At 33.1% G+C, this 24953-nt stretch overlaps 2 protein-coding genes across 8 annotated transcripts in view; both read left to right on the plus strand.

Moving 5' to 3' along the window:
- The first annotated feature begins 380 nt into the window (after positions 1-380).
- On the plus strand, positions 381-2672 carry LOC120354924 (serine/arginine repetitive matrix protein 1-like). Of its 3 annotated transcripts, none has more exons than XM_039443067.1 (3): positions 381-614; positions 1450-1649; positions 2362-2613. In XM_039443067.1, exons 2-3 carry the CDS (start codon positions 1459-1461, stop codon positions 2531-2533), a joined length of 363 nt encoding a protein of 120 aa, XP_039299001.1. In that variant the 5' UTR covers positions 381-614; positions 1450-1458; the 3' UTR covers positions 2534-2613. The 3 variants fall into 3 exon arrangements, with proteins under 3 accessions (XP_039299001.1, XP_039299011.1, XP_039298993.1); XM_039443077.1 differs by having other exon boundaries at positions 388-614; positions 1447-1649; positions 2365-2563; XM_039443059.1 differs by having other exon boundaries at positions 392-614; positions 1447-1649; positions 2362-2672.
- A 3607-nt stretch (positions 2673-6279) lies between these two features.
- The window catches only part of LOC111052952 (RNA-binding protein 25), a 42636-nt gene continuing 23962 nt past the window's right edge, over positions 6280-24953 (plus strand). Inside the window, exons 1-6 of one of the 5 annotated variants that reach the window (XM_039443032.1) lie at positions 6280-6561; positions 12546-12695; positions 19972-20073; positions 22364-22508; positions 23237-23353; positions 24738-24898. In XM_039443032.1, coding sequence (XP_039298966.1) covers positions 6429-6561; positions 12546-12695; positions 19972-20073; positions 22364-22508; positions 23237-23353; positions 24738-24898 — 808 coding nt within the window. In that variant the 5' untranslated portion in view covers positions 6280-6428. Of the gene's footprint in view, positions 6562-12545; positions 12696-12722; positions 17784-19971; positions 20074-22363; positions 22509-23236; positions 23354-24737; positions 24899-24953 lie in introns of those variants that run through there. The other 4 variants (XM_039443039.1, XR_005573300.1, XM_039443043.1 and 1 more) reach the window with 4 other exon arrangements.

A 24953-nucleotide genomic window follows, 5' to 3' on the forward strand; every position in this document is an offset into this window, starting at 1 on the left:
TGACTATATAATTACTATACATATATATAAATATATCTACAAATGTATATTCATTCGTTATAATAATAAATGAATATGAACATAGTCATGAATGTAGGCCTATATTTATCTGTTTTCATGTTTTTTTCATTCGTCCTTCTAGACTAAAATCTCGCAGGGGTCAACCTTTAGCGCTCCAGTGGTCATTTTATCAACTAACTTACAAACACTAAACTTTGGAAAGATAAAATAAATTTGAATTATTATATACGAATTTTTATTGTTAATAAGCTGAAATTCAATATTCTTTAAAAATTCTTTCCAATTTCCTCAAACTCCAATCACAATCCCAACCTTATCAAACATAATAGCCCTGATTGGTCTTTTAGCCCTTCATTTTTTATTTCAAACGCCATGTTGGATTGGATCTGGATGTCGCCATCGTAGCGTAGTAGACGTAGACGTAATCCTGTATTGACTTTCGGATTTCGCTCTTATGATTATTGAAGTCATTAGTCACTTTGACGGCTTTTATGAATATTTAATTTTAAAAGCATTGGTTGATGTTGAGTTTGTTATAAATTAAATTTTGGATCCTCCACAGACCATATTATCTTCTAGATTTTCATTTTTGAGTAAGTTGAATGGCAATGCTAAGACGCCAAATCCTACCACATTTTCTGTGTCTGATCCATTTTTCTTTTTCATAGTAGATTGTACAGATCTGTTTAATTTTTACCTGTTATTCTCTTAGTTAGTATAATTCTACATACATGGGCCTACCTTTTTTGAAATTGAATCATGTGCAATTGAAGCATCATGGCGTCAGCAACGGTGAATAGGTTAGGCAAAATTTCTAATTGATTTTTGACTGTTAGTAAATGGGTCACTATTATAATATGTTTTCCCCCTATCGTATGGAAGTCTATTTGATTTTTTAAAAAAAATTCTCCAACTGAAAAGTGACAGTACCGTATTGTATTGACCAATTTCAATTCAGTAACCTAAACTGTAGAGTACATTTTGCCCTACTAAAAGCGTAGTACGGTACTTGCATCTTGTGGATAGGCCTAATCATTGTAAAAGTGTTTGGCGGTGTTACAAATTTGATATTATTAAGATAATAATAGAATATGTTAATTATAGCCTAGCTAGTTTAAGGTGCAATTCCGTAAAGCTGCGTCTCCTAAGCAAGCTTACCTAAGTAAGCTTATTTTAGAAAAGAATTGACCTTATGAGGCCACTACAAATTTATAGAATAAGACAATCATTACTCTGATCTGAAACTAAGCATTTCAGGACCCATGCTTACTGGATATTTTTCATTTATTTTTATAAAAAGAAACCACTTACAATGTTTGTCGGTCTATTCCAGAAACACTCTGTATAACAATGAGCTCTAGCAATTCCACTACTTTCACTACTGTGGTAAATTCATTAGTAGTTGTTGATTTGTGTGTTTCGTAGCAGTTGTCGAGTATGTCGAGACGACGTACGCCATCGCAGCTGATGCCACCGCTGCCCCCGCGCATACGGTCGCAGACTCCACCGCCGCCCAAGTTGCGGCCCAGTGCCAGTGCCATGGGGCAGCGATCGCCGCCACGCAGAGCACGCAGTCCTCAACCGATGCGAGCAAAAAGACCACTCAGAAACAATACACCTCCTCATCGGTCAGTTTACATCATTCATAAATCTTATATGACTTCTGTTGATCGATACCTAAAGATATCTGAAAAGTCAATAGATATAAACTTCTTGCTGTAGGTTACTGCGTTCATCAGAAACTTGAACAAAGCACTGAAATAAACATAAATTAAGAAAGTGTTAGGTGTGAGTAAAAGCCTCATCCAATGTGTGAAAGGTCTGAATTTTATTTTAAAAGTGACCTCTTGGGAAGATGAGAGAGGAGATTTATTGTGACTCAGGTAACTCATAGAATTTTGTTCCAATGATCTGGAAAATTTATGCACTTATGACAAACCTGTGTGCTGTGTTTCTTAATATTTTTGGCGGCTATATTCATGATTTTTCTTATTGCGGATTATGACCACATGAGATTTTTGCTTGTGCGTGTGTAGTGAAAAGTGCAAGGGTGATTTGTTGAGATGATCAAACTCCCATGCCTCTCGGCGGGATTCAAACCCATGGCTAGATATCGCCAGCAGACTGACGGTTGCAACGCCTTAGTCGTCTAGGCTATCCTGGCCGATTGTTTGTTCTGGCAGGCTGTTGTTTTTATATTGGACTTTTTTTGTGTAGCATAATATATTCTGGGTCACATTGAATACGTGAGTTGGTCATTGTATAAATTCCAAGAGAAATTGAAACTAATCAGTACAGCTCTTTATCATTTGTTATACCTGTAATTTTCATTCTTTTTAGAAGTCGTTCTCCGATGGAGAGAAGGCCATCAAAAGGTGGAACCTCTGTTCGTGAGTTTGTTGCACCACCACCCAGTGAGAGGGAACCGCCACATTCATCGCCCAGGCCCAGAGGGAAACGTGACTTTAGAAGTGCGGGAATTTCTGAAACTGTAACATCACGTTCACGGTGAGTTAGAGCTATAGTAAGGTCTACGTTATAATGTAAGTATTTGATTAACACTATCCTTTTATAGCATTGCAACGTTGCCAGATAATGTTTAACACTTTCGAAATATAATTTAAAAAATATCAAATCTCAATTATGAAAAAGTATTTTAAAATCATTGGTAAATATATTTTCTAGACGAATGAAATAAAATTGATCATTTTGAACAAGAATGAAGAGTAGCCTAATAGCCTAATATTACATCAGATTACCGGTATCATCTAACTCCGGGCTTTGGGCAAACCTGATAATTATAATGGATCAATTTTGATCGGCTAACGAATATAGAAATTGGCCTTTTTTGTGTATTGGAATATGTGCTCAACAATAAATTTTCCATGTTTCGACCGCATCTGACTTGCATGATTTTGGACCGCCTTGACGAGCCGAGAAGAATGAAGTATAGTACGATGAAATCTGAGCATTGTGTCAAAAGTTATAAGTGTTTGAAATTTTGATCCTTTAGGTGTCCTTATGCAAGCCTCTCCACTAGGAAATACTGAAATGAAGTGCATCTAACGGGCGGTTCTCATAGAACATGATCTTTTGAACTTATGTAATTGTGAGAAATATCAATGTGAGGACAATGCAGTTGGTGATGATGGTTGAAGCTGAAAATTAGGTGTTTTTGGCAATACAAGCAGAATTGTTGTCAGGCGTACCTGGAAATCTATATGAGATAGAGCGCTCTACCTGATCTCAGATTGTAGAGCAGAAAATTACGCCCAGAGGGGATATTGAATTATACATCCAAATAGTAAAAATCGGAAGATATTTTTAATTAAAAACTAAAGTTCATCAGAATTTATTATTCCTTTAAATTTTACTAATTTTTGAAAAATCATAACTCATTATTCATCGGAGATAGAGAGTTCCGAATGATCTCATTTTATTCAGAGTTTTGTAATCTAAAAAAAAGCGAGAGCAATTTTTTCTGTCCGATCACTGGATTTGGCAGAAGTAGCTGAAAACTGGAAAATGAACCGAAAATACGAGGTTTTTGGGCCACTTTGTATCTAGCACAAGGAAATTTTGCATGAAGAAATTGGTTCTTCATGTATCCAAATGATATATTAAAAATTCAGAACTACAGTATAAATTGCAAGCACCAATGTATATAGTGACTGGACTAGGTTACAAAAAGTTGGATATTAGTCAAGATTCCACAGGTAAAGGAAGAAGAGGTTTCCTCGAGTCTTCAAACGTGTTTTTTCAAGAGTGGATGCCACTTAACCAAAGGTTAATTTCGTATTAATAAATTTTTCATTTAAAAGACTAAAACACATTCAAGAAATGAAATAATACTAAAGATGAACTCACTTGTGTCCTGTGTCATCGTCATAGTTATTGGAAACATCCATAACTTGATATCAGACTCTGTTTCTTTTGGACCGGAAATAGTGTTGAATTATGTGAAATCGAAAACCCGACCATACTTCGTTCCGTGCTATTTTATATTAAATTGGAATAGCTCAAGTTTCGCCTTGTTTTGACGCATCCTTATAATGTCTCCCGGTGTTTTTCTATGGAGCGGCAGTCGCAAAAAATAATTTCATGAACTGAGTGATTTGACCAGATTGAAAATTGTGAATTGAATAAAATAGGAAAATTGAATACAATAGGAGTAATATCAAAGAGAAAATCGTAAATGCTTTTAGAAAATTTACATTGTTCATGAAATCTTTGTAGATATCTGGATTGGAAATGTATTGCCAAAATACATATCCTGAAGAAGATCGTCGTAATTACGAAGAACTAAGTATTTAAGTAGTGAATTTTCAAATTCATATAATTATTTCAAGCAAATGGACCTATTTTGTCAGAGAGATGAGAGTCTTTGCAGTGAATCCGAGAGCGATTTAGACTGCAGATTTGGATTAAAATAGTTGATAAGTCGTTGTTGCAAAAGCAATACCTTTGCCAGAATTTTGAACAAGGATAAGAAAAGTGCACAGGTGCAGTCCTTAAATAGCATTCCGAAGATGAGATGCTCGGAGAAGTGTCCTCAAAACATGAAATTCTGATATGAAATTATTGCATGAAACTGCTGTTTTCCTGGGATAAATAATATGGATCTTGGTGAAGAATTTGTTTGCTGTAACATCTCTACAAACCAGCTTGCGAAGGATGACGATTTCATAATTATCAACTTTTCATCCGTATCCTGACAAGGCCTTTGTCTACAAAAGAATCTCTCCAGCTGGTACGGTACCAGCAGGTCTAATATGAAATCATTGAGTCGATTGATGATACTGGACGACGGCTTGAAAAAAGAAACCAGGGAGGATAACATGACTAATGCATAATACCGACTTCTGCAAGAGGGAAAGAGCAACATCTACAAGTATTAAGCGAATAAAAAGAGTCATAACTCATTTATTGTAGGGTTATGTTCACCATCTTGAATACTTCAAGCTATTTATCCTAAAGAAGATCGATCCAATCACGTAGAACATTCGCCATCTCTGACATTTTTGCATAGTGACAGACACTATTTCAAAACAGGGGCATGATGTTTATGGGAAACTGAGATTGCATCGAAAGCTGCTGCAACGAATTTTTTGCCTCTTTATGGGGGTTCCTTGTGTCGGAGCCCACAACTCACCAACCGGGAAAAACATTCTCGGAGGACCTCGCTTGGGATACCCAGCTTAATTCAAGTGTTGCAACAGATTTCATCCAACTCATGATCTGCGAACTTTTATAGCTTCATGTTATCGTCTATATTACGATTCACGGTTTTTCTAAGCAATGAATGCTTGAATCACAACTTAACTCAAATTTCTTATTACACGATATGAATATTATATTACACGACAATAACTTGAATTTTGCTAAATGTGTGCAATTTGTAAGGATTATTAAATTTATTATCAACTCAATAGTAGCAAGGATGGAGTAGCAGATGCAGAGGGATGATGACATCGGGTTTCTTATATTGCTGTTATCACCCAGCTGTGAAATCATCCCCAAAAAACGCTCGTCTCCCCTCCAGATGAAATGCAACTAGAACGGATGCGTCAGACATCATCGTGGACAAAGAGTTTCTTTTGAGCAGTTTCACATTGAATGTGGAGTAAAAAGCTCGTTTACCCTGGTTTTCAAAAATACCAAATTTGGAAGAAGATTAGTCTCTGTACAAATATCTAATCTTCTCGATTCAAACTACGTTTGGAGCCTGTCAAAGAGTTTTCAGTTACATGGATGTCTTTCAATTGGCAGGAACCGCTGGTCTGAATTCCAGGCATTTGCAGTCTAGTATTCTCCGTTTTTATATTCTGCTTGGTATTTTTATTCTTCCCTGCCTCACCGAAATTGTTTCAAGTAAACTGCTAGAATAAATTGCATCTGCCGGAACATGTATCTGGATCACTAAGTCAACTTTCTGATTAGCACATCAGCCACCGAAAATATCATCAATACGTCAAAAATCACTTTTTTTAAATCACGTTGATAGTTATTCATAAACAAGATAACTAAGCGTTAGTTTCCGAAAAAATCTGACTTCTTATCTTCTCACGAAAGTGAGTGAGTTGTTGAATATGAAAGCAGAACATTTTCTTTGTAAAATTTCTTGTAGTGATTATTATTCAATTGTGAAGTTGACTTTTTAAATTTCTAAGATATTTGTGATTTAATTTTTTGTTGATGTACTATTCAATGTGATAAACTTACATTATCCCTTTTCCTATGTTTTCCACATCAGCAAGAAATCCCACTGAGAAATTAGATATGAGTTGTCCAACTTTATTTGTGAATTTTGAACTCCGTTTGCCAGGTTTGAATCGGGAGCTGATTTTCAAAACGAAGATAGAGACGAACTAGAAAGACCTATTTTCCGTGGTCCGGACTCGGGGAAAATGCGCTACGATTTGGCAGAATTGAAGAATTTACAAGTTCAAATTCTGAGAAAGGTCAAAAGTGATGGAACTGTTGATAACGTTAATCGTTCAGTTCCCAATTTAGAAGAGATTACACCTGTGAGGCGTTATGGTAAGTTTTTTAGAGGCCGTTTTCTGATCAGCATTATTTACGGACTGTAATCTACATGTTCTAAAGTAATAATTATTGCTCAGTCAAAACCTTGTATCAGTATAACTTTTAATATTTTTACGACATAAATTTAAAACTTTGAACACTGAAAAAAGTGTCGAATCCAAAGGAAACCATTACATTTCTAGTATTCTGTATCTAGTGAAATTGAAATGAATAAAAAAATAGTTTGTGTTCAATGTGTGACAAGCAAGTACCACACCTGAGAATCTTTAGAGTTTATCTCTCCAAAGAGCATATTCTAGCACTACGTTTAACGCTAAAACCACGTTTACTTGTAGACACGGTTGCATTTTTAATAATGTGTTTCATACGGGGTTTAAACCGTTTAAACCGAGTATCTGCATACGGGCCTAAGTTATTTTTGTGAATTGAGCAAAATTTCTGTGGTGAGACAATTCGCCAATTCATTTCAATGTCATTTACTTATACGGTATGGATTTGTTATGTCATCATTATTTACCTCAAAATAATCCACTCGATCAAGAACTGACATGATCAAGAACTTTTTCTTTTCCAATGTACTTGGAAGTTTAATATCATACATTTAGAATTTTTAGAATGTATAACTCATGCCAATCAACCAGATGAGGCATGAAAAAGTGAAATAATTTATTCATAATATGATGTATTTCTTTTTGTGCTATTTGAGTGGATTATTCCTCATACCTGCCATAAATTTTATGTTTTACAATTTTCTTATAATATTGTTATAGCAATAGATTGATTAAAAACCATTCTTCACATGCAGTTTTCAGTTTTTAAAACAAATTTCTATAGAATCGTAGATTGCCTCTAGAATTAAGAGTAATAAGTAATAATGCGCTCTATGAAAAACTTTTAGGGAAACATATGGTTGACTTCAAAACCGTCATCGGCAAATACTATATTGAAAGCAATGAAACTTTTATCATTTTACTATTTGAAGAGATCTCTCGAAGCCATCCTCAATTTGTAAATCACATTTATTTGAATTATCAAATTGGTTCTTCTAAAGCATTTTGTCTAATAGTTTCCAGCAACTGAATCTGACTAATCTTCCGTAAATTCAATTTAATCTGCTGTGCAGAATGGTTTATTATTTTCTATGATGTAAGGTGTATTTGTGCTCTTACTCCAGCATAGCCATGTTTGTTTAATGATTTTGATTCTTTCAAATCTAGGTTCCAATCATTCTATAAATGAAAATAATCGTTATTGTTTTGAGGGTTTTTTAATTTTTTGAACATACAAAATTTGGGTTTAATATGCATGAGGGTGCATGTTATCTTGAATGGAAAAATATTTTATTGTTGAATTATAAAAGTGAAGCCTATTGAAGAGTTTCTAGATAGTTCTAGTCTTATTGACGATTTGAACAGGTTTATGCAGTTAACTATGATGATTTCTCGTTTAATTTTTGTAATTTTCTCTATTCTTGAGAGATTAATTGTATGCCCTCAAACCTCATGGAAATTAACATTGAATCAAGAAATGGTCGAACTGGAGAATTTACAGCTAGGTTTTCAAGTAGCCTTTTCCCGACTTTTACTGTATCTTTCTCCTCCTGTCTCTGAAATTTTCGTCCGAATGAGGCCAATCTTCCTATCCGATTTGACGAATGCGATGCGTTACCGATGCGGACCGAATGGTCCAGGTGGACCAATGCAATGCGTTATCCTAATTTGTCACGTACAAACACATTCATGTGCACAGCGATTTTCAGCTGATGGACTCACGACGAATAATTTCTTCTTCAATCTTCAATTTATTCTTACGTGAAAAACAATTATCAATAAAATGAAAGTTTCAAAATTTTTGAATAAATTCTTGTAATTTTTTTAATGTAACTGAACTACTGTAATTTTATTTCATGTCAATTTTCTCTTAAATTGGAATACTGAACCTTGAACTAGAAAGTTTTCGATCTGAATTTAATGAAAATAATTAATAATTCAATGATTTTTAATTTAATTTGATTATGATTGAAAAGTTAGATGAATAATGATTGAAAAGTTAAATGAACAATAATTAAAAAGTTTCCACTTCCAGTTTTCAAAAACTAAATTATTTCTTTTAGTATTCCTAATAATCAATTCTTAATACTAAATACAATTTCTCGTTTTAAATTTTTTAAAATTCTATTCCAAAGTTTCACAATTGACTTTTGAAAAAAATATATTTTCAAGTAAAAATAATCTGCATTAATGTCTTCAATTGTTTTTCGAATCACGAGAATACAAGTCGAAGCATGGACGAAGGAATTACAATAAGCATGCTGTATTTAGTCATCTGGTGAGTGGATTTGATTATGAATTTGATTTTTTGTAGGGCTCCCTTAGAATTGAGAAGAGCCTGCTAAAATTCACATTTTACTTGGCTACAAGTATAAAGTAATTCTGATTCATGCAGGTTGATTGAATGCATTGGTTGTCAGAATGCATTTTCAGCATTGATCCTATTCAGCTGAGCCTTTTCTTCTTGACTGGTGGTGATAATATTCGCTGGTAGGTGATATTCGATATTTTCTTCACTATTTTCAATAAATAAAAAGTAAATTAGAGTATTAATTTACAATTGAAAGTTCTGAATTAACTTCAGTTACATATTTTAGTTTTGGCTCAGCCAAATAAGTTGCTTATTGAATTTACTCTTCTATTTATTACTTATAAATGAAATTAATTCTTTTTCAGTTTCAAGTATAATATAAGAAAACAAGTAGAGTAATTAATGTATTCTACATACTGATTTGTAATCAATTAATGATTCATCATGAAGAACTACAATTTGACGAATTCACAATAAAGTTTTATCGAAGAAAGAAAAATACTGAACCAAAATTTGAGAATCGCCAATTAAGAAGAAAGAAGGCACGTCTAATGAAGAAAGAAGATTCATCAATGAGGAGAGGACGATTCATCTATGAAGAAAGAAGATTCATCAATGAAGAAAGAAGATTCATCAATGAAGAAAGAAGATTCATCAATGAAGAAAGAACATCCATCAATGAAGAAAGAAGATTCATCAATGATGAAAGAAGGTTCATCATTGAAGGAAGAACGGTTCATCAACGGAGAGAAAACATCAATGTAGAAAATCCATCAGTGGAAAAGAATGTGGGAAGTTTTAATTTTTAGTTTAGTGTGAAGTGAATAAAAAATAATCAATGAATTTTTCTAAAAATCTTCCAGGAAAATGAAAAGAATCGAGAAGACAAACGAATCAACAAAGAAGATTCGTCGGATTACGGAACTGGATGCAGACATCCAATTTAACATTGAGAAACTTGATATGAATCAACAAATAATAGCTTCACACTTCGAGTGTACCGCACCAAATTGAAAATCAACGCACCGAATTCAAAGTTCTAAATCGTTGAACAACGCAACAAATTTATCTGCTATACGGGGACGTATGTAATTTTCTTGAAGCCAATAAAAATGGATGGACTATCTCAAGTCGTTTCCATTCAATATAAAATAGTTGCTTTCATTGTTGATAGGCAGTTTAAAGGCCGTATTATCGAAATGATCCTTGATTGGAATGTACTCAGAAATTTTACATACTGCTCATCGAAACTTCCGCTTCTCTACATATGACTCTCATGGACTTGTTATTCGATCTCCAGTTCACAAATTGTTTTTCCATTTTTCTCACATTTTTGCAATAGTGTCTATAGATGCATTTCCAATTTTATAACATTGTTGACATTTTGACAAGTAGTGGAACTCTGATGTCATCTGTGAAAATTGCTGTAGCAGGACATCATCAGTTGCTCAAGATCTACTACATTCATCCACAAGAACCTCAGTTGTGATGCAATCTCTTCATGACAACAGCTCATCTTGTCAGTTTCCTACCGACAAGAACCTCAGAAGTGATACAACCTCTTAACATATTTCTGGAAACGTTTCTAAAAGTTCTACTTCAACAGTATGGGAATTCAAACAAATTTCTGCCCAATAAGCAAGTCTCTTGAGAGACGTGAAATACAAAATACTAGAAGAAAGGAGAAAAACATAGAAAATAATCTGAAAGAAATATTTGGCCACAAGAATGCAAACGATCAGCAAACTCTCTTCCTTGGAAAAAGAAAAAGTTATATGGATGAAAAAATCACCAATGAAAACTTGTTTAAACTTATACTAAAAATCTACGATGTGTGTTCAAAAAATACCCAGAATACTCATTTTTTAGTGCTTCATCAAGGATCTGATTTTGTACTATGAAGAACGAATAATTCATTCTGGATTAAGTGAATGACTTGTAAAATAAGTTTTGATTCAATAGTCTTGTGATTATATATGAAAAATGATTGAATATAAAGTGTCAGTGAATCACCTTTCTTGTGATTTTTGAAGTTTCCACCTCCAAAGATTTTTAATGTAGTCTATAATGTAAAGTAAAATTATAACAGTGCTCTCCAACCGTGACTCACCTACGGCTCTGCGATAAAAAATGTTCACTATAATGAATATTATCAACACATGAAAACATAAAGTCAAGCCTAGGAATAAAAATAATTTAGCTTCACTTGAAATATTATTTTATACTGGCTGTGTGACTCTGGACAACTCCTTAGTGTCGTCGTGAGTTAATGTTAATATAATTTTATTGAACGTACCATGCGAGCTACATCATGAACAGCTAGATCATCATCATCATCATCAACATCGAGCTAGATCTTCAACAAAAGCTACATCTTGGAAAATGGTCTACAATAATTCATCTGTCTTCAACTGTCATCTGTCCTTCACGATACGATACGGTTATGAAAATCACCACCATTTATTCTTCACTATGGACTGGCTACTTTTGAAATAGTGCTTTTTCATAGTCATGTATAAAGTCCAAATTAGTATTTTTTCATTTCCTTATTCAAAACTGTACACTTTTTGAAACGTCAATTGATTAAATAACTATGGATAATTTATCATTGTTAGTATCTCTTTTTTTAGTTTGAAAGGTTCATGGTACAACTGTATAGTTATAGTCAATAGTTTAACTAATTTGTAGTTCTGATTCAAGTCCCACTTCATGGACACAAGTTCTCAAATATTTAGTGAGCTGTTAAAATTATTAGATGTATATTGGATTAATCAACAAAAATATTTTTTGACGACACTCCATTTTTTTTTTTTTTTGAATTCCTGTTAGCTAAAAAGTGAAGTTCAACGAACGAGTCTATTGAATGAAGGCTGTGATCAGGATAAGAAGAGGAAAGACATCGTTTTGCGACAGAGGCAACCGACTTGGAAATAATCACGATAAATATCCTTCATTCATTTTTGGAAGATTAAAGTAAAATAATTTTTTATTGCATATTAGGTTGAATCTTATTCTGTGGAACTGATTAATGAAATTAAAAAAAAATAGTGAAACCTTTAGCAGTTGAAGCGTGGATTAAAATAAATGAAATAAAACTCAGTCTGTAAAGTAGACTTACGCTACCGAGAATTTTCTATTTAGATTTGATTCTTCTTCATGGTTATTTTATACTAACTTGACTACATTGATGCTTACTTGAATTCTACAAAACTATTACGATTCGGATTTTCCCACTTTGATTGCTTACGTTCAAATTAATTATTCAACGGTTGAACTCTCGGGAATTAACTTCATTGAATATTGGCGGGGAAGGCTGGAATCGGCACATAACTGGAGCTGATTGAGAAGACGTTTCTTCAAAGCTAACCAAGTGTGTTTGTTTGCAGACACTGGAAACAGCAGTCCATCATCACAGGAATTGATCCAGTTGTATATTTGTGTGAGTGTGTTTGTGGGAACAATTTCAAACTGATCAGTAAGGTAACAAGGCTATGCTGGAATAAAAGTGGACTATTGGATTTGAAAAGTAAAAGAACATTGATACCAATGACTTGATCGTTCTAATCAAGTCATTAGTGAGCAGTTGAATGACTATTGGAATTATTATTTATCTTCAGACTCTCCCGTCGGCGGAGTAGGAGCGAGACAATTTCCTTCATCGCAGAATCGCAATGGCAATGGCCGGGCCATGCCTTCTCACATATGGGATGAGGATCCTTCGAGAAGCTATTTTCACCAACCCAGCAATTGGGAAGAGTTCAAAAAAAGTTTGTATTCACTTTCTGATTTACAATCGATCATTTAACGTTTTGTAGGAACTTAGTTATCTATAGTTGAAACAATTGCTGATTCAGAACAATTATCTAGCTATTAAATCTGTTTGTTATTTACATTCAATTTCCGTCTTTAGTTTGAAGCTTACATGAACGACTGACTATAAAAATAATGGTTGTAGTTAATCTCTTGTACGCTATAAGCATAAATGGACTTCATCGCGCAATAAATTTTAAGCCTATTATAATTGCTTGTTGATTCGCAGACCAAGTTTATCAGAAATTTATACTGTACTTATCAAGTTTTTCTGATTCATTTGAACTTTATTCTATTTGAGAACAAATTAATCATCCTTCTTCATGCAATTTTGAATCGGGACTCCTTCCAACCTGAAACTTATTTCTCCATTTGCATCCTTCTAATTACGTATACACAAGTCTACAACTTATATGGGCACCATACAGCATAGACAGCACGAAAAAGTGCATGGCTTATTTTTGGAGTACCCAATTATTTAAAAACTGATATTTTCGAGAGTGCCTACTAATACAAGCTTTTCAATTCAGGCCAAATTAAATAAATTGTTTAGTAGTGCAATATATCCATAAATCTAGAATTGCCTGTGTGATAAAATATGGAAAAATTGTAACAACTGGTTAAAATCATTTGACCATGGTGATTTTTGACGTATTGTTCTAAATCAGCAAATTCAATTACTTTGGCTCACCTAAATACTTCTTAGTAGTAAGTTGATTACATAGCAGTTATAAAAAATAATTATCGTATGTTTAATTTGTAGTGTTGCAAACCATTTCTGATTTTTGGTGAATTCGAAATCAAGGAATATTGTCAATCCACGAAACTAATTAAAAAATGTATTGATCTATGTTTTCGAACTTTGCTACATTTTCACGACTCTACTTACATCAATAGCTACGAAACCATACGGAGCGAATTTATAGTTTTCCAAACTAAACAAGTAATGTCATCCATTCCAATCTCCATGTGACTCACTAAGAGAGGGCGATCCTGATTTGGACCTTGTGTACGATGCTAATGCCGCCTAGGCCTGTTCATTTCAATTCATATCTTCTTGGATTCAAAGTGATGTTCTCAGAACTATACTTCCATTTACAACAGATGTCTTCACCGGATCACATGTCATTAATTTGAAGTGCTCTAGTTTGTATCAGGTCTTCTCTACATCGACTTGTTAAAGTAGAAGAAATTGGAGCGCCTCGTAGATAGGATGTCGTATGGAAGAGTAGGCCTACCGTATCTGGAAACATGCAATTACAAGCCGATTGAAAAGAGACAATGTCGGGATTCCTGAACAGGTGAAGGAATGTTCTGAAGACATGATACCTTGTACTGTACTTGAAATACTGTCGAATTGACGTTGTTAACATGATTGAAGACAAGTCCAGTAAGTCAATCAAGACTTTGCCAAATGAATGAAACTTTATCGAGCATTAAGTGCTGCCAACATTATAGTGAGAAATTGATGCGAATGATTCTAGACCATGAACGAACATGTAATGATCCAGATCATGACAAGCAAATATAAATCAGTTAGGTTACAATAATATTTCAAGATATTATTGATCGAATAGTTTTTGAAGCTGAATTTTGAAGTGTATTAAGGCACAAAAGAAGAAAATGGAAAATAGCTTGAATTCATTACACTGTTACAGTTCTCAATCTATTGGCTTGGTGCAGAAACATATTTATGCAAAATTTCCATAAATATTTCTAATAAAATACATTGTGTATAAACACATTCAGTTTTTCACTTATAGTTGGAACTTTCATGAATGAAATCTAATATTTAACTACAAGTACTGAATCTTAAATGCGTTTTATTATCATTAAATATTAATTATCATATGAGCAATACAGAATTAAATTTTTTCTCAGTATTCTAATTTGGAAATATTTGGTTGACTGATTCTTTTATCAAAACAATACAAGTTATTAATTTTTATTTTAGCACACACTTAATCTGTATTACTTGGTTTTCCCATATAATTCAAGTAACAGTGCTTGCAAATGAATACGACAAATAGCCTGAAAATTATTAATATGTCAGCGCTCAGGAAATACTCAACGTGATAATCGTCGAATGGATTCATGAAGTACCGGCAACGGCAACCTACATCTGTTGTAGATCTCGATTGAAGAACTGAGCCTCAGCCTCACTGCACTGAAGAGGACGTCACATCGTTACCGTCGAGAAGAGAGCTTACTCATTCAAATTAGATGACTTCATTTCATCGTTAGCTTCATCAATTTTTGATTATTCTAGGCGCGATGAAACCGTTAGTTGCTATTTATCGCGTAGTCGAGTTCCAAACGTATTCAATTAGGTACTGCCATTTCTTTTAAAACCTTTCACTTCCTCTTTTCTTCATTCCTATTACTGGGCTTGATCTTTTCTCATTGTTTCTTTTCATCATTCTTTACCTCTTGCTTAACTCTTTTTTCAATTATATGACTTGTCCTTAATTTTGGCTGTCTATTCTTCAACATAATTTAATGGGATGACTTTCTCCTACAGTTACGTAACTGTATCTCCTCTATGTTCTTTACTCATTGTTGTTTCCATAAACTCGTGTTAATTTTTCTATTTCTGTAGTTTGATTTATACGTCATATTCAATACCGTCTGAATGCAACGCCTAAAAAACTATTCTTTCTTACAAACTAAAAATTTCGTAGGCTCTAATTCTGCAACGGTTACTTTGATTGTAACAAAATGGTTTTTAATTACTTGGAAATTCTATTAAATCTTAGTAATCACTATGTTTAATCTGCACTAAAATGAAAGAAGTGAACTGGAGTTGTGGAATATCACAGCTGTGTTTCAAGTTACAAGATATTTATGATATAATTTTATTGGAAAAATTACCTCGTCTCCCAGTCAATTCTAGATTAAAAAATACCCGAATGGTTGTCGAAAAAAGTGAATACTTAACTAACATCGTTAACCTTGGAGAAGATGTATAATGAAGATTCTTATACAAAGTTCAGACATATTCTAGCTCTGATATTTATTAGTTCAATGCTAACTGTTTCGATCGATGCTTTGGAATAAAGATATTATGAACTTAGCTTGAGAAGAATTTTTGATGATGTAAAACTCATAATTTGGTCTGAGACACCCTTGTCAACGTTTTAATGACTATTCTACCTCTGAGCTTGAGAGCTTGTCAAGTTGTTATACGCGTCTAATATAGCCCTTGAAAAGATTGAATAAGGAAAATCAATTTAATAACATTCGAGCAAATCTTCTGCTCTTTAGTTACTTATTATTAGATCTGAAGCAAATTCTTGAACACTGTTACTACTTTTTTCGAATCAAAAGTTTTTCTTCTAATAACTGGTATTTTTGTGTTCAATTCTGTATTATTCCACATTATCGTTAATTTCAAAAATAATCAAAACTATTTTTTTTTTAATCTATAGCAAAAGCACCCATTAGACGACAATAGAAGTCATATAAGCTTCTCAATAGAATTATGGATGTTGAGATTACTGTACCTTCTAAATTTTTTTCGTAAAATGGACATTGAATACTCTGTTGATAGTGAAGTCTTTTTATTGTAAACCAGATTGTGTGTAATAAATTTAGTATTTATCTATTAAAATATTTTATTTTTTCTTGAGTTCTGGTGAATGAGCAACTAAAAATCGAGGATATGTTGAAAGTTTAATGAAGATGATGGATTATTATAATACATAATAAATATCGATGAATTCGTCAGCAATTTTAATTCTAACGCCACATCCTTCAATGAAATAGGGAGGTAAACCTATCGAGGCTCAATTTACCGCCAACTATTCAATTGTGGGATAAACTAACAACCTTGGAGCATATGTCTCATTAGACTCGTTTCATGTAATATTTGAGTGGTTATCTTCAATAAACAAAAATACTTCCAATACCAGAATGTCGAATTTTATTTCGATTTTTATCAGTGTCGTAGCTTGATTGAGTTGGTTGTATTTAAAAAAAATTATCAACCAGGAAATAACATCTTGATTTTTTTCCATTCCACTCAACTCAATATTGAATCATAACTTATACATGAATTCACTTCAATAAATTAATTATACTCGTAATACATCGGTTTTTAAAGTTATTTTTCAATTCAAGCCACTATTCCGTCGTCTCAATGTCCAATCAGAATAGTATATTAAATTTGGGTTTAAATTGGAAAGTTTTCATTTTTCATAGTAACAAAAACGTTGAAAATTGATTATCTTTGTGTGAAAGTCAATATTTTTATAAAGTAATTTTATTACTTGGGCCAGGGAACATACTGATGTTGTCTCGTGGGCCATTGATACTTGATTTTTAAGAGGTTGACGTACCTCTTGAGGTTGAAAGATCTTGACGTACTTCAAATCACAAAAAAATCAATTTTCATTTTTATCATCCCAAGGCAATATTTCATCCTTCATCATGCAACCGATTTCAAGATATACATATATTTATGTGACTTGCATTACGGAACAAATTGTCTTCAAGTCCTGAGGCAAAACTTAACTAATTACTTCCATTTCAATTGATAATTTTCCTATTGCACATTTTACATTTAATGCTATTTGAATGATATAATTGAAAAGTAGGTGATCAATTTGACTGTGTTTAAATTAAGTTGATCAAAGCAACCCCAAATTATTTGATTATCTTTAAAATAACTCATGCAAAAAGTATAATGAACGTTTTTGACATGAAACAAACACCCATCGACCTTACCCGATTCATGACTTTTATTTCAATGAGTATTCTGTATGATTTTAATTTTCATACTATTTAATAGAGCCTTTTAAGCACCATTATTTGAATGTGCTATTAAATTCAATTTTTTAGACACAAATCAATTGTATTAAAGTGTGAAGTATTCTAAGCTTTTATTTCACCAAGGCATGTATCCTTATTGCCCAGGATATTATTGAAATCTCAGAATCTAAGTTAATCATCGAGTTTAGAAGAATTAATAGCAACAACTCAGTTATCTTACCGGAAATTCGCATTTTTGAACTTGAATTACTAGAATTCTGTAATTTGAGACTGAGGTAAGACAATACTTGCAATTACATAGAACATAAGTTAATTCTGATAGGTATGCAAAATGTATATCAAAATTTAACAATAGGTTAGAAACATCGAATTAGATATTCAAATTTTCATAAATGAACCGACCTAAAGGCACTCTATTACTTCCTCATTACTCATTATTTCATTGTAGGAATAACTACTCATTATTTAATAGTAGTAATAACATCGAGGTTTCCCTTGGTAAAACATTTTTTTTAATCCTAGGAACAAAAAATATCCCTATCTAATACCTCTATGTACCTTTTTACCTCTAATCCGTCTTTCTCTATCTACTTCTGGTATCGTATTGAACTTATTAATATTTTCGGATAATGCTGTTCCGGATCAGAATCAATAATTAATTATTATAATTGATATTGAATAAAGAAAATTCATCACATATATAATACAATATGTCTTTCAAGGAATGACTCGATTAGGTTCATATATAGGAAGGAATGCTCAAATCGCTTACTAAATTAAAAATAATCAATTTAACGAAAATATACAATTAATGCTCAATATATTCTTAAATGACTGCACAGACGACATACAGTCAATTTGTCATCTACCCAAACTGAGTGTTTGGTTTAATTGAAACAAATAATTCTAATTAAAATTTGGTCATTTATTGAAGGATACTCTGTTTATAACCACTAATTATTTGTATTTCTTTATCTGATATAAAATTGATTGAATTATGTTGGCTCTTCATAGCATCTCTCCTTCTAGCTTATTTCTTATTTCCAAATCTGTCACTTCCACTCTTCTGTTTTCTTATGTTTCCAAACTATATCTGTAATTTCATGTCATCATCTTGAATCTACTTTCCTGCTGTTCTTTTTTCTCTATTTTCTTTATTAAACAATTTTTATTTCTCTTTTTTCATCTATTTGTCAATCCTCTACCTTTTTCAAACATGGATTTTTATGGAAAGGCATTCCCTTAAGCTGAAATGGTGCATGATACCAATAATAGCTATTAATTACATTCAAGACTGTAATTGTTGAATAAAAAACGTCACTATTTCTCCTGTATTTTTAGCAAAAAATATCGATCTATTTCGATATTCTCAGCTGTCATAGAATATTGTTACATAATTATCTGCTATTATTGTATTAATATTGATATATTGTTTTTTATCATCTGATACAGCTCAAAAACTTGTTATTCTTGTGTTTGCGTTTTGTATTTGTGTATCTGTTTAGAGATAGGGTTAATATTCTCATTTACTTCTTTAATAATAATTTTATTGTCAAGTGTTTCATCTTTTTTCAACTTGCCACCTTCCAGCTCACTACTCACTTCTTTAATACTTTTCTCTCAATGTTTCCCCACTCTTCATCCCCATTGTGTCAATGTATTACAGTTTTAGCAGCAACTTTATCATATCAATAGAATTATTGAAGTCTGAAAAATATGATGGAAAGTATAAAAATGAAAAAAGTTCAGGTTTGTGTGGTGAGTATGAAGATTTAAGTGAGCCATAGTAAAGTAGGTATTATCAGACTAAGTAATCTTAGATCTCTTGTATTATTGAATTAATACTTTGTTCTCGTTTTATATTTGCTGATTTTTATATTAACAATATGCATAGTTTTATTGTAAACTTCTTGATGAATTGAAAATTTATTAATTTTGCGTACAATTACGAAAGATTCAATGTTACAATACTTCAGAGTCAAGATTACTGTTATACATGACAAGCTCTAATAATGAATTAAAACTCTGCTGAAACATGTTAATTTCAAAAATATTGATGATCATGGAAATTCAAAGGGGCTATTAGGTTAGGGATTCAGCAGATCTGATAAGTTCCTCCTTCAAATTCCTTCATCTAATTTAAACCACTCGTTTTCTAATGAAAATTCTATAAGCATTATTTTATTGGATTTGAATTCAGATTCTTTCACTTTTGTATAAATTATTCTGTTCTCGTCTGAAAATGTCTTCTATTTGAATTAGCCTACATAGATCATTCTCAAGACGAGATCATTGAAGATTGAAGACGAAAATGTTTTATCGACCAAACAGAAAAATTTACGGTAGTTTATATTTTCTCCAAATTTGTCTTGAGTCAGATAACGAATTAATTAGTACTAGAAAATCCATTATTAATAAAATAAATGTGTCAGAACTGCTTTATCAACAAATTTTTATGTTTAGATGAAGGCTCTCGCCCGATTTTTGAGAGATTCGCAAAAATTGAAAAACCGTCCACAGCAAAATATGAATGGACGGTCTATAGACGCTCTCACTCTCCTACTGGTAAGTTTATTAGTGCAACTTTCCCAATACTACAGATAGAAAACATAAGATTTGCCAAAAAATAAGATACAGTTAACTGAAAATGGAAGTACAATCTCACAACTACTATTATTAGTAGTTATGTTATTAACTTTTCAATTTTTTTTTTCATCTTCAATGTTGAGTCCCCACTAATGTGTTTGTGTGCTAAGGGTGAGGAGAAGAAGAAGGAGGCTGATTATGGATGATCATCAAGAAATCGCATTATAACATTCTAAATATTTAATGAACAATCATAGATATTTATGGATAAAATTTGAAAATGATATGTAAATAATTGATAACTTTTAATTTTAAATTTTCAAAAAATATCGACATTTTCAATATTTGAAATTAAATGTGTTATTGACAGATTAAAGAGTAATTGATAGATTTTTGATTATTCAATCAATTCATTTTTTTCATTTTATATCAATTTTTTAATCGCATGGAATTAATTTCTTGTAGACTAGCATACAACACGACTCATAACTAATATTCACAAACTAAAGAATTCTTGGATGTCATTTGTATATTAACTTATTACCATTCAAAAGCCTAAACCTAGCCTCCCTAACCTTTCTTTTTACCTTTGAAACCTAATTGAATAGAACCTTCCAGTTTATGTTTAAACACTAGACAAATTGTAACTCGCAGTTCTGAGGCACTTCCAAATCCTTCACGACGTCCAATACTGTACTGAATTATAGTACTTTGTCAATACACAATAATTTCGTCTGATTTCTATGTGATTTCCGGTTGATGACCTAATGTCTGGAGAATTATTTAGCGATAGAATAGTACACTATAACTTACTATTTTCCCTATTCATGGTGTATAAAATATCCAGAAAATACGAGTTATAGAGGTCTAAGATGAGCCAGTTTTCGATTTTACTAGGCACCAGTAAAATAATTATCAAAGGAACCTATATACAGTTCAATTTTACTACGTATTATAGAGGTTTTTTCAAGGGACTGAGCTTTCTCTACGAATTACAGAACTCTATACTAACTCTACTGACAATATACTTTCTAGAGTCTCCTGGCTATGCTTTCTCTATAAATTACAGAACTCTATACTGATTCTACTGACTATATACTTTCTACAGACTATATACTTTCTACTGACTATATACTTTCTACTGACTATGCTTTCTCTACAAATTACAGAACTCTATACTGACTCTACTGACTATAAACTTTCTAGAGTCTACTGAATATGCTTTCTCTACGAATTACAGAACTCTATACTGACTCTACTGACTATACTTTCTACAGTCTACTGACTATGCTTTCTCTACGAATTACAGAACTCTATAATGACTCTACTGACTATATACTTTCTAGAGTCTACTGACTATGCTTTCTCTACGAATTACAGAACTCTATAATGACTCTACTGACTATATACTTTCTAGAGTCTACTGACTATGCTTTCTCTACGAATTACAGAACTCTATACTGACTCTACTGACTATATACTTTCTACAGTCTACTGACTATGCTTTCTCTACGAATTACAGAACTCTATATGACTCTACTGACTATATACTTTCTAGAGTCTACTGACTATGCTTTCTCTATGAATTACAGAACTCTATACTGACTCTACTGACTATATACTTTCTAGAGTCTACTGACTATGCTTTCTCTACGAATTACAGAACTCTATACTGACTCTACTGACTATATACTTTCTACAGTCTACTGACTATGCTTTCTCTACGAATTACAGAACTCTATACTGACTCTACTGACTATATACTTTCTAGAGTCTACTGACTATGCTTTCTCTACGAATTACAGAACTCTATACTGACTTCACTGACTATATACTTTCTAGAGTCTACTGACTATGCTTTCTCTACGAATTACAGAACTCTATACTGACTCTACTGACTATATACTTTCTAGAGTCTACTGAATATGCTTTCTCTATGAATTCCAGAACTCTATACTGACTCTACTGGCTCTATACCTGTATAGAGGATTATGAACTAAAGAGGTTCGAATTATTGAGGTTCTACTGTACCATAATATGAAATTGTTTTTGATATGTTGGCGTCTTGAGGAGTCTAGCCGCTCTTTGTGATTACTATGGTGGAAGATTAATAGATACAGTTACATTGAATAACAGCCATTTTATTAATTTCTTGTAATTATTCATCTACTTGTTCATTTGATGAGAAATTGTATTAGTATTCATTGTCTAAATATTCATTATTCACAAATCCAATTTGGTCAAATTACTTAATTTTTGTTTATTTTAGGTCGAGGTGATTCAAGGTCGGATGGCCCTTCTAGAATCGACAGCAATAGAGAGAGGGATAAAGAAAGAGATAGTCGAGTTCCTTTCGATGCACTGAAGTATGAAGCATTGGATGCTCACGAGAAACGATCCCACAGTTATAGCAGGTAAGCTACGCCATCGCCTCGCTTCTGTCAGCATTGATTCAATGGGGAAGCATTGGTGTTATTCACTAGGAATGATGCCAGTTTGAAATGAATCACACAAAGGGCTGGTTTCCGAGCTCGGGATTCAGCTAAGTTCTAGATTTTAAACAGCTGGAGTCAGAAAATTGAACTCCCGAAACGGCGCGTGGTCGCAGTCATAGTCACAGTCACGTTTAAATTAAATTTCGAAAAAATAGAAAATTGAACACAAAATAAAATGAAGAGAAAATAGTGAAAAGTTTCAGCTATTTTGAATTATTTAGGAATGTTTCATTTCGTCAAGGAAAAACATTTCCAATATTATAGAAATGAGAAAATAAAGATTTATTTTGCTGCGACTATTTACTGCGACTACGCCCCGTTTTGGAATGCCAATTTTCTGACTCCAGCTGTCTGACTAAGTCTAGAACTTAGCTAAATCCCGAGCTCGGAAACAGGCCCGTAATGGTATGGTTCAAAAATTTTTTATGGTATGTTATTTAGTTTAATACAAGTTTGTATCCTGGCATCGTCATAGATATTCATTTATTGGCAATAATTTAATTACAAAACTTGGGATGAACAAACAGGCTCCAATATATTCCTGCTGTTGTGGCGTAATTTAAGTTAGTCAAGTCCACTGATAATGCAGGTGACATTTATGCATTCTATTGGAAATGCTAATAAGTGAGTGTATTAATTTTGACTAGGTCGGGTGGAGATGATCAGAGGCAGGCAATCGATCGTCGAAGAGACGACTCCGACTCACACTACCCGCAGCCAGACTTTCGCAACCAGCCACCACAAAAGTCTAGATCGTCAGAAAGGTAATTATTGTCCACAAGGTTTTATTGTCCCACTATATAAAAAGTCTCTCATATTAAATACTTGGAAATCATAATAGGTGATCATCTAGTGGGATATACAAGGTGGTGCAGAGGAAACGCATGTTTTTCGAACCACCAATACTCGGTGACAGGAGGGGGTATTGCCCTTGAACGAGTGTTGGCAGACGGCCCATACAATGCAATTTCAGTCGCTATGAAGCGTTGGAACCTACAACATCGTATGTTTCCTGTCGAGCATTTTTTTTTTTTAGAAACAATGAATCTGTAGTCACAGTGCAACGCTTTTCCGTCAATATCTTAGAGTTGGACGTCGAGGTGCAGTGTCTGATCGAAATACAGAGTCAGTTTCGTTTAGTATTGAGACCATGTCGTCTAGTCGATCGTCTAGGACTAGTAACAACTGCCGTTCTGACTCGGTCCACTTTTGCCGAAGTTCGAACTGAACGGGAAAGACCAGATGGTTTCTTTTTCATCATAGAACCAGTACTTCTAAACGCTGCAACCCATCGGAGTACAGTATTTCGATCAGAAACTGCACCTCGACGTCCAACTCTGAAATATTAACGGAAAAGCGTTGCACTGTGACTACAGATTCATTGTTTCTAAAAAAAAAACTGCTCGACAGCAAACATACGATGGTGTACGTTCCAACGCTCCATAGCGACTGAAATGACATAGTATGGGCCGTCTGCCAACATTCGTTCAAGGGCAATTTCCCGTCCCGTCGCCGAGTACTAGCGATTCGAAAAAATGCGTTTCCTCCTCCTTTCTTACAGATATGTTGATTTTGATGAGCGCGTCATAATGAACGTACTGTAGATAATTTATTGGGTGAATGAAAATTTCTAAATTCTATACTTCATTTTTTTGGATGTGCTGAATGATGCTTTTCAATAGTACTTGGTATTTATAGCCGGGGCACATAGAAAAAGAGCGTAGAGATTGGACTACGTTTTAGTTGTTTCTGATGGCATTCCACATCTAATCATTTGTTATGCAGGATAACTAAAATAAATTTTCTACAAAAAACTTTGAAGGTGACGTCATTTATATATTTGGCCACTGCGCCTCTCCTTTCTCAAACGGCTACCTTCACATACGGTGCTTATTGTACTCATCATCCAATCAATCAGTCAATCATCTTTATTCAGACATACATACATAAAATGTACATAAATGCGTCAATTATAAGAATAAGAATTCTTGGTAATATAACAAGTCAGTCAGAACAAATATTTATAAATTTACTTAACTTGACATTTATTTCAATACTCTAGTAACTAGTTATTGATAGGTTGGTTCCATAAATAAATCATTTTCATATTTTGAATTGTATACCTTAATTTTAATTTGTTATTTTCAGTGCTAATAATTTCCGAGGCAGGATAAACGAGAGGAGATCCGATCACAACCCCAAATATGACGAAAGAGAAAGAGATCGGAATAAGGAGAGACCAAGAGAAAGGGAGAGAGAAAGGACTGACTATCAACCTTCTCGAAGACCGATCCAGGATAGACGTAAAGGTAATTTCTAATGTCGTTCATAAAATGTGATAAATCACTCCAAAATTGCTCAATT

Source organism: Nilaparvata lugens, chromosome 1 (genome assembly GCF_014356525.2).
Source record: "Nilaparvata lugens isolate BPH chromosome 1, ASM1435652v1, whole genome shotgun sequence".
In the NCBI taxonomy this organism is placed as follows: domain Eukaryota; kingdom Metazoa; phylum Arthropoda; class Insecta; order Hemiptera; family Delphacidae; genus Nilaparvata; species Nilaparvata lugens.